Source organism: Calypte anna, unplaced genomic scaffold (genome assembly GCF_003957555.1).
Source record: "Calypte anna isolate BGI_N300 unplaced genomic scaffold, bCalAnn1_v1.p scaffold_156_arrow_ctg1, whole genome shotgun sequence".
NCBI classification, from domain to species: Eukaryota; Metazoa; Chordata; class Aves; order Apodiformes; family Trochilidae; genus Calypte; species Calypte anna.
The window spans coordinates 1,745-12,378 of record NW_022045454.1 but is presented as its reverse complement, the minus strand read 5'-3'; the positions used below and the strand labels follow the sequence as shown (position 1 = coordinate 12,378).

The 10,634-nt window shown below is 57.0% G+C and overlaps 1 protein-coding gene across 1 annotated transcript; it reads right to left on the bottom strand.

Annotated features, from left to right (window-relative positions):
- Positions 1-3,554: 3,554 nt before the first annotated feature.
- MDFI (MyoD family inhibitor) lies at positions 3,555-8,942 on the bottom strand (the record flags this gene model as incomplete). Its single annotated transcript, XM_030468552.1, has 3 exons — positions 3,555-4,141; positions 4,822-5,076; positions 8,763-8,942. Coding segments are annotated over 3 exons (692 nt in total), but the record flags the coding sequence as incomplete, so codon positions are not given.
- Between the last annotated feature and the right edge of the window lie 1,692 nt (positions 8,943-10,634).

Below are 10,634 nucleotides of genomic sequence, written 5' to 3'. Positions count from 1 at the left end.
GATGCTCTTCTCTCCCACAGCAAAAGCTGCCCCTTGGATCATGGTGAGTTAGAAGGGACCCTCAGGATTGTGTGGAGCAGGAACAGAAGCAGGAGGAAGAGGAGGACAAGGACAAGGAGGAGAAGGAGGAGATGGAGATGGTGTTGTGGGCCTCCTTGCTGGAGCACTCCCCAGCCTGCTGTGTGAACAGGGAGGAAACAGGATGGAGAAAGTATTTGGAGTGGAAAATCCAAATCCTCTCACTTGCCTTATTGATGGTGATCGTGGACAGAAATAGCTCGGGCTGCTGAAAGCCATCCCCCACTGTCAGAGCAGAGAAATGTCCGAGATGCTGGGATGCAGGGCTCCTCCTGGGCTGCATCCTCCTGCTGCCTGCAGAAAAAAAGAGAAAGAGGGAGCCCAGGAAGCTCAGGGTGATGAGCTGAGCCAGCTCTGGAGCAGACAGATTCCTCTCCCCCCAGCATAATCCCCAAGCTTTGTGTTGCTCACCTTGCCACCCACTGGCTGCAGCTCCAGCCCTGCTCAGCCTGGTCATGAGCAGCTCTTAGCAATTAGCAATATTAGTAATTAGACATTAAGGTCATTGATGCCCCCAGTGTCCCAGGCACAATAAATCAGCAGCACAGAGAATCAGAGGAGCAGCACCCATGGCCAGCCAGGCTCACACCCTGCCCATCCTGGGGTGTCACCCCTCAGGGGGTCCCTGCCACCAAGCTGCTTGAAAACCAGAAAGCAATTTTGGGTAAAAAACCTGAACCTTTTAATGAATTTTCACCCCTTTTACTGAATTATTTCACTTAAGACAGCAAAAAAAGGAGCCAGTGTGCTCAGAAAAGCTCAGCCTGTGGGGCCAGCCTGGTGTGGGCAGGATGCTGCTGCTCCCAGCTCTGAGAGAACCATAAAACCAAGGGCTGGCAGGAGAGTAATTAGTTAAAACAGAGCACATCTGCTGGTAATTAATTCTCAGGCAGGAGGGTTTAACTCTTGCCTTCCTTGCTGCTTTGCAAGGTGAGCATCAGCTTGGAAGGCTTGAACTTTGCTTTTCAAACCCTTTCCAGGGTTGTTGAGGGTGTCCCTGCTTACTGCAGGAGGGTTGTTTTCCCTCCCAAATTATCCCTTCCAATCCAAATTATTCTCTGATTCAAAGATTCCCTGATTTGGTCCATAATCCCAAAAGAGTCCCTGGGATTTTCAGGAGCACCTGGGAGGTGAGCAGAGCAACCAGCACTGCCCCTAAGGCTTGGGGGAAGGGTTGAAATAAAATCAAATAATAATAATAAAAAAACCCCAAAATAATATAGTAAAATGAAATGAAATGAAATGAAATGAAATGAAATGAAATGAAATGAAATAAAATAAAATAAAATAGATTTGCTTTAGAATTTCCAATTTTCCCAAGGAGCTGCTGGAGAAGGTGGAACCTCTCTGAGGCTGGGTTTGCAGAGCATCACCCCTGGAGGGCTCCGCTTGCTCTTTTGGGCAGCCCTGCCCTGGCAACTGCTTTTTTATTTGCATTTTCCGAAGGCAGCCGTCAGGAAAAGTACATCTGGAGGCGTGAAGCTCACATAGGCTCAACACACACCAAGCTCCCTGCTCTGCTTTGCTCCCGAGGAGTTCCAAGACGGGAGCGATGTTAAAAGTGGGTTGACTCCGGAGTTAACAGGGGAGCTGGGTTCTTGGGGGGAGGTGCGTGGGGTTCGTGCACCCCCTTCTTACTCCAGGACTCAGGACCAGCCCGCAGGACCCCCCTCCCCCTTTACTGGGTGTGGGGAAGGGGGGATCTGTTCCCCATTAAGCGACTCCGGCCCCGCTCCTCCCTGCGGCTGCTGGGGAGAGCAAGAGCCCTGCCAGAGCTCCAACCTCCCTTAATTAAGCACCACAAATGAGGCCAAGCTGGAGAAAGCCAGCGCCTCCCTCCCTGCTTGCCAAGGATGCAAAGGGTTTGGAGCAAAGCCTCAGCCAGAGCCCCTGGAAAAACTTCCAGCCCCCCCCCCCCCCACCATGAGTGCCCCAAGGGGTGGGAGGGCATCCCATCCCGTGTGAGGTGGGAGGTGTTGTCCATCCCTTCTCCCCATCAGATCCCCTCCTCCCCCTGCTAGAGCCACCCCCCCTGAGCCCTCCTTGCCGTGCAGGGGGTTGGAGGAAGGCTTCCTGCATCCTCCTCTGCCCCTCCGGCCACTTGCACCTCCGACTGCCTTTAGCTCAACCACTAAAAATAGGTTTCCCAGCTGAGCAGCAGCTCCGGAGGGCAGAGAGCCCAGATCCCAAACCAGGCTGTGTCGCTGTGACCAACTGACCCATTTGGCCTCGGTTTTTAAGTCTTTTTCCCTCCTCCTCCTTCAAATTCAGCCTTGGCAGCAGCCTCGCTGCCACAGCAGAGACCCCAGGGACAGGAAGGGTCCTGCAGGGACCTGTGGTCCCCTCCACCTGCATGGCATCCTTGGTGGCCCCTGGACCAGCAAGGAGCACCCAAGCCCCCCAAATTCAAGGGGCTGCCACCTCCCAGAGCCTCATACCAACCCCGGGCAGCCTGTGCTCCCCCCCCAGGCCTGCAGCTGGGAATTTGCACCCCTTCTTTTTCACCTTTTGGGAAGCTGTGTCACTGGGGGAAGATGATGATCCTGGATCCCACCGAAGTCTGGGAAGGGCAGGGGACAGGGGTACAATGGGATCTGTCCCATGGCTGGGGACCTGTGCCCATGGGACATCGACCTGATAGAAGGACAGAATTTCCCCTCCTGGCACAAGCAGCAAAGCAGGAGCACCCTGGGGAGGGGTGACTGAGCTGTCCCATGTCCCCAAGGCCAAAGGAGGAGGGTGCAGGGCTGGGGACATGGTGGAGCTGCCAGCACCCTGGGAGAGCCCTGCAGAGCATGGGATGCAGCAGCTGCTGGTCAGAAATGAAGAGAGACTTTTATTTACAGTGACAAACCCAAAGGCACACGCACGAAAAATTAATACAATAATAAAAATACCAGAAGACTTCCCCCCCTCCCCTTCTCCCCAGCCTTTCAGCAGGCTGTCTTCCAACCCTACCCAGCCACAAGCCCCCTCCCTGGGGTGATGGGCACAGGGGCTAACAACTGCTGGGGGTCATTTGGCACCAACCAAACCCCCCACCCTACTCTGGCACCCAGGCTGGGTCAGGAATATCTCAATCTCAGCACAGCTCCGGGCTCTCTCCAGCTGCCCTGGCCCCCAGCTCCAGCCCTGCTGGGGGGACTGGGAAGGGAAAAGCTTCTTCCCAGTTAGCAGGGAGGAGAGGAGGGGGCTGTGGGTATTGCACTTGGCTGCAGATCTCAGCACCAAGAAGGGGTGGGGGCTGGCAGGATGGGTGCCATGGCACAGGACCCCCAGCCTGGCTAAAGGTTTCGGTGCTTCCCGGTGGGTTCTTGGCAGGGAGCAAAGCTCTGTGACCAAGGGCTGCAAGTGGAGAGGGGGGGGGGATGCTCTGTGCCACTCCTGTGGAAACTGCAGCACCTTCCTGGGGCAGCCTGGGTGCTGGCAGTGGCTGTTCCCAATGCTGGGACAGCGAGGTGGCACCTGTGGGCTCAGTGGGGCATGGGATGGGCACTCCAGCTTTGGGCTCAGAAGGCTCCTGCCAGCCTGGGCAAACCAACCCAAACACAGGGATGAGGTGGAGCATGACAAGATGCCAGCTGTCCCCAGAGACCCCAAGGGCCCTACAAACCCTTCCCCAAGCAGGATCCACACCTCCCTCACCAGCTCCAAGATTTGCAAGGGGGGGAAGGGAACATCACCGGGCTCCGTCTATCAGGGTTTCACACCTAGGGATGTCCCCCCACAGCCAGCTTGGGCTGCACAGGAGGGGCTGGGGGGGGGATTGGGGGTGTCCCAATGGTTCCCCCCTTGAGCTGAGCTCCTCAGGAGGAGAAGCAGAGCCCGCAGCACTCCATGCAGATCTCCAGGCAGTCTGCAGACTCGCAGCAGGCGTCGATGATGCCGCAGTCCATGTCGCAGGGGAGGTCGCAGTCTGCGCACTCGCCCGAGTTGCAGCAGCAGCAGCAGATGCAGGAATCCTCAGAGGTGCAGGAGCCACAGGTGGCACAGTCCAGGACGATGTTGCAGAGGGTGAGGAACTCGCAGAAGAGGCAGGAGAGGATGCAGTGGACGCAGCAGTCTGGGGAGAAATGGATGGAGAGTGGGTGGGGGGGACAGGGGGATGGGGGGACAGCAGCACCCACGGTCAGGCTGGGGCAGGCAGTGCCTGGCAGAGGGATGGTCAGCCCCAAAAAGGTGGAAATCTTCCCTTGGGAATTAAGGGAAGGGATGGGAAGAGCCAGGCACTGCTCCAGGGATCTCCCTCAGTGCCTTTGGGAATTAAGGGAAGGGATGGGAAGAGCCAGGAACTGCCCCAGGGACTTGGGAATTAATGGAAGGGATGGGAAGAGCCAGGAACTGCCCCAGGGACTTGGAAATTAATGGAAGGGATGGGAAGAGCCAGGTACTGCCCCAGGGATCTCCTTCAGTGCCCTTGGGAATTAATGGAAGGGATGGGAAGAGCCAGGAACTGCCCCAGGGTCTTGGGAATTAATGGAAGGGATGGGAAGAGCCAGGTACTGCCCCAGGGGCCTCACCTCAATGCCCAGAGCCCAAGAGAGGCCACTTTTGAAGGACAAAATAGGACAAAATGACCCCACTCAGCACCCACCTTGCAGAGGGCTGCCAGGAGTGGGGAGAAGCTCAGCTGGCACCCAGATTTGGGGGTCTCCAAGGCACACCCACTCCCATCACCCCTGGGATGAGGAGCTACAAGAGAATGGCTGGAAAGGGACTCCCCCCCCCATGGAAAGCTGGTACCTTCTTGTGCCTCAATAGGGATGTGGGAGGAGGCTGACTTGGAGCTGCCCTTGCTCTTCTTGCTGCTCTGGCTGTTGATGGAGTGGTGGGACTGCAGCTTGCGGGGGGGCTTGGCAGAGGTGGGGAGGGGGCGGAAGACCCCGTTCCCGGCCTCCCCCTTGGGACCACCTGGATCCAGCCCCCTCCCAGCCCCGTTCTGCAGCAGGTGGGTGCAGGGGCTGGGGGGCTGCAGGGCTGCTCGCACCTGGGGTTGGCCTGGGGGAGAGAACAGCACGTTATCCCCCCTGCCCTCACCCCTCTGAATGTTCCATGGGGGGGACAAACCTGTGGCAGGTCCCCTGCCAGCACAGAGGAACCTGGTCCCCAGCTGATGGGCTGGTGGGTGGGATAGAGAGATGCTGAGAGATGGTTGGTCCAAAAGGATGGATATGGAAAAAAAGATGCAGAAGAGGGGGATGGAGGGAAGGAGGCAGGTTCCAGAGAGAGGAAGGGATGAAAAAAGAATGAGAAATAAAGTCCTGTTGGGAAGGATGGGCTGAAACTGCCAAAACTCAGCAGAAGAACTGGAGGAGGAGATGGCTGGCACAGGCAGGAGGGATGAAGCCACTGAGACCAAGCATGGTGGGTGCAGAGACATGGGAAGGGTGCTCACCTTGAGTCAAGTGAGAAGAGAGAGAAGAAGAGAAGAGAAAGAGAAGAGAAGAGAAGAGAAGAGAAGAGAAGAAAGAGAAGAGAAGAGAAGAGAAGAGAAGAGGAGAAGAGAAGAGAAGAAGAGAGAGAAGAGAAGAGAAGAGAAGAGAAGAGAAGAGAAGAGAAGAGAAGAGAAGAGGAGAGGAGAGAAGAGGAGAGAAGAGGAGAGAAGAGGAGAGAAGAGGAGAGAAGAGGAGAGAAGAGGAGAGAAGAGGAGAGAAGAGGAGAGAAGAGGAGAAGAGAAGAGAAGAGAAGAGAGGAGAAGAGAAGAGAAGAGAAGAGAAGAGAAGAGAAGAGAAGAGAAGAGAAGAGAAGAGAAGAAGAACCTGTGGCTGCTTCCAGCTGAGAGCCACCACCCCAGAAGCCACTGTCCCACAAGCCCAGAGAAAGGCATTGCTGGATGGAGCTCCAGGATGTCCCCACCACCCTCCATAAAGGCAGAGAAGATGAAGTGCCACCAGAGAGCCCCAGGACCAGGAAAATTGTCCACTTCATCAAAAGGCTCCCCAGCCTCTGGCTGAACTTTTCTGCAGGAGGAGGAAAATAAATAACATCTGCTCTGCCTGTGCCTTGCCTCCAGCCCTCGCATGCTGCAGCCACGAGAGAGCTGGTGGCCCCAAATCCCACCAGGAATTCTGCTGGAGCATGGGCTCAGCCCATCCTTTCTGCTCAGCACCATCTCCCCACATCTCCTGTGATGGGGAAAGCACCAGCACTAGGGAGGGGGTGTTTGGAGCATCCATCCCCCCCCTGGAGCAACCCCAATGGAAGGCACAAATAAAATAAAATAAAATCCTGTCGGATGGTGCTTGGGCCAAATTTTGCTTTTCCTTTCAGGCAGCAATAAACAAGGGATGATTCAGGCCAGAGGCTCGAGGGCAAAGGCACCTCCAGCTGCTGGGAACAGGAGCTGCTTTCTGCCTGGGGTGGCTGTGGGGCACGGGAGACCCAGAGGGTGGAAGGGACTCAGATGAACCCTGTCCTGCACCCACCCTTGCTGGTGAAAATAAAATAGATGAAGGTTAACAAAAAAATAACTCCAGAAAAAAAAAGAATTGTGGAGCCAGTGGCTCTGCCTGGCTGAGCTGGGACCTGACCCGTGCTGGGAAGGGAACTGAAAATAACCAGGGCTGAGCAGGAAGAGCAGGATGGAAGTAGGAGGGTGAAGAAGGGCAGAAAGAAGTGCAAAACAGGTCTTGGATAAAATGGGATGTGTGTTTGTGCCCCCCAAAAAAACCCTCCTGAGAGGTGTTGGCTTCATGTGCACCCTTCCCCAGTGCCCTTGAGTGGCACCCAGCTGGAGGGTGACCAGGGTGGTCTGAGGATGCCCAGCCCCCCCAGGGACCCTGGTAGGAGCCAGGCTGGAGTTCTGGGTTCTCCAGGGGGTTGCAGCAGTCTGCAACACGCTGGCTTTGGCAATCACCATTTCCCTGCATTCCTCAGATGAAATTGTTTGTAAATCAACCCCAAACTCCAGCAAATGGCAAAGAGGCAGCCAACAATTTCTGCCCCCTCTTCATCTGTTACTGGGATGAAACTCAGCACGGGGAGCCCCCCAAAAAACCACAGTGCCCACTTTTTGGTTGCTCCTGAATTGCCAGAAGATCATCCTGAGCCTCGGGGGAGCTGATCCTGGCATTGCTGGAGAAGGACACAGCCCCTTGCTGCCTGCTCCCTCTTCACCTTTAGTGGCTCAAAAATGCCACCACCCCTTCCACCTCCCATGGGGGAGCTCCCCAGGCCCTGCCAAATGGGGGGGGGGATTATTAGCCCCTCACAAGGGGTGCTGCAACCTGGAGCAAGCTGCTTTAGCTGGAGGTGTCCCTGCCTATGCAGGGGGGGTGGCACTGGATGATCTTTAAGGTTCCTTCCAACCCAAACCATGATCCTGTGCTGCTCCCCCCACCCAAGGGCAGCCAGGGGCTCCAGGAGGCTGCTGGAGGCAATGCTCTGCAGAGGGGCTGAACCTCATTTCCCAAGGAAAAGGAGAGAACGAGGGGTGAACTCAAGCACCCAAAAGAAGCCTGGATGCAGGTGGCCACGTTCCTCCTGGCCCTGGAGCTCCTGGGATGGCTGCTGGGGGGGGGTTGGGCTGGGGAGGGGGCTGCTCCATGCAGGGTGCAGCAGGCTGCAGTGACTCAGAGGTGCAGAATGTCTGTGGGCAGCCAGCCCAGCTCCCAGATGCTTTGCAAGGGCTCAAACTGCTGGAGGAAACGTGCACTCTCCTCACACTCCACGTCCACCCCCAGGAGCACCCGGGGTTTTGCCCTCTGTCCCCTTTCCTTCCCACTCTTGGAAGTTTGCAGCCACCTTCCCACCTCTCTCCCTGTTGGGAAGCATTCAGCCCCTTCCCATCCTTTTGGAAGGGAAAGCTGAGGGCGTGCACCCCATAGAAGGGGGGTGGCTGCACGGGGAGAGGGGCAGCTGGGGAGCAAAACCCTGGGATTCAGGCTGGGGACAGGATGAAGGATGGATGCTGTGACCCTGGCAGAGCCTTGTCCCCAGCTGCCACCTCTGCACCCACTCCTGAAATGGGAAATGGGGCAAGGGCACCCTGACCCCCACCTCTGCTCCCCGCCCATGTTTCTCAGGGTGGGGGCACCAGCAGCAGAAACTGGGAGGTGCTGCTCAGCCCCACCACCACCTCCAGCAAAACCAGCTCCTCAGCAGAGCCAGCCTGCCCCTCCTTTGCTCCGGTTCTGCATCAGCCTCCCCCATGTCCTGGACACCCCAAATCCAGAGGGAAACATCTCCCTTTGTCCCAGAAAACGGTGTTGTAACCCCCTCCCTTGGCCGTGGAGCCTGAGGGGCTCCTCTCTCCTGCTCCTGGGATGTGGCTCCAGCCCAGCTCCTGCCCCCAAGGACTGGTTCCCTCTTCCTACCCTCAGAATCATTCTGTTTGGAAAAGAACCTTTAAGATCCTCGAGTCTAACCATCAACCCAACTCTAAAAACCACATCCCTCAGCACCACATCTCCACCTCCTCCCCTTCCACCTCCCAGGGCACCGACTGGCATCAGGGTGCTGTTGGATGCCACCCAGCACTTTCCCAGGCTCCTGGTGACTCAGGCTCAGTTAAACCCTTCTGTATGGATGTGGAAAAGAGCAGAAAAAGAGCAGGAGGATGAAGAGGAGGATGAGGAGGAGGATTCCCAGCACAGCTGCCCAGGTTCTGAGCTCCCCGTTATTGATCAGACAGCAGCAGCCCCCAAAGTCCAAGGGTGTTTGGAGCTCCGGAGGGAAACACTCACATGTCACAGCTTCAGGAGCACCTGCGACTTCGGGACGGGGAACTTTTGTCACGACTTTTCGGGACTCATCACCTTCCAAGGGTTTCTCCTTCTTCGGCACCGCGGGGCGGGAGGGCGGCCGGGGCTCTCCCGGTGCTGCCGGCGGCTGCTTGGGCGGGGGCTGCGGGGTCTCAGCCACCTCTGCAAGAGCAAAAAGGTTGGAGCCGAGCACCCCAGGGTGCTCTGAGCCTCCCCAGGTGCTCTGAGCCCCCCCCGGTCACCCAACCCCCCCATCACCCACAGCACAGCCCCAAGTAAAGGCACCACGGGGTGCTTTGGGATTCGGATTTGGGGGACATCCAGCTGCCCCTCTTGGCTTTGCGAAGGGTCGGGGAGGGAAGAGCTGCGATGGATTTGGGGCTGCTGGGGATCGGCATGGGAGCTGCAACACTCTGCACCTTCCCCCCTTACCCCCCTTTCCCCCCTCTAATGCCAGCGGTTGGGCTGCACCCTCCCAAAAACCCTCCGGAGGTCCCACATTCCTTCTCTAAAAAGCCAGGGGATCCGGTTACACTCAGCGGTTCAAGCTGGATTTTTTCATCCCCCCCTCCTTGCCATGAAAGAGCCACTGTCTGCCTTCAGAGAGCTCCCTGCCACCTCCTCCCCTTCCCCTTTCCTCTGGGACACGAGCAGCGGGACCCCCTTGGATGGGGCAAGAAAATCCCCAACATGAGATTATTCCCCGGGGAGTAGGGGGATAAACCCCAAGGCCCGACACCCCCTTGCTGAAACCCAGTGAGGAGAAGCCACGACCACCTCCTGCAGAGCCAGAACTGGGGGTTGGGGGCTCACTGCCCCCCCCAGCAGAGGGTCCGGGGGGTTGTGGGGTGCTGAATGCGATGCTGTGCTCCCCCAGGCACTGCAAGCCCCCTCCTTGCTGCCCCATCCCTCCTCTCCCCAGCACCCAGAATAGCAAATGCTTGCACAACAGGGGCTGAACCACATTTTATATAAAACTAAATTATAGCTTGGGTGCAGGGAGGGAGCCCAACCACCCATAATTTCCCTGGCTATAACAAGAGGTCCTACACTCAGGCAGGGTGAGGGGGTGGGGGGGGAAAAGAGCGACCTTGGACACTTCATTAAACTCAATGTGACACCAGGTGCTCCAAGCAGGAGGTGGGAGGAGGGCAGGAAGGGCTCACACGGGTCATGAGAGGGACAGGAGGGTCCCATCCCCACCCTGGGGGCAGCTTGCACACAATGTAGAGAGGCTGGAACCAGCAAAGCTCACCCAGCTCTGCTACACCCCACACGCTGCCTCAGTTTCCCCAGGGAACTATCCTCTCAGGCTTCCCCAGGATGCTGATCCAGCCTTGGGGCATCGGAGCTCCTACAAGAGGGGCTTTTTTTTGGAAAGGGGATGCTCATCCTGATGCAGAGCCCTGCCTGCAGCTCCCTGTGGGACACTGGGGCAGGCCAAGGGATTTTGGGGCTCAACCAAGGGAAATTCAGCAGCTCCAGCTGCATTTTGCACAGCAGCACCGTTGGCTCCGGATCCCAAGAAGAGTGGGAATATGTGAGGAATATGAGGAGAAAACTCATTCCCATGCCCCTGGCAAGCCCAGGACAAAACAGAGAGGAGAAGAGAGCAGGTTGGCATCTGCCCATCGGGGTTTGTGCAGAGGCGTGGGCTATAAGTGAATAATAACCACATGTTGCTGCATTCACCTTCTCTGTCGTGTCCCAACCTGAGTCAGACAGCCAGAGCCTGAGCTAAAGCTTGTTAAAGCCAGACATAAAAACCCCTGATGGTTGGGGAGCTCTGGACAAAGCCCTGAGTCAGGTAAGAAGCAGGGAGGGTGCAGCTCCCATGGGAGCAGATCCCAGTTT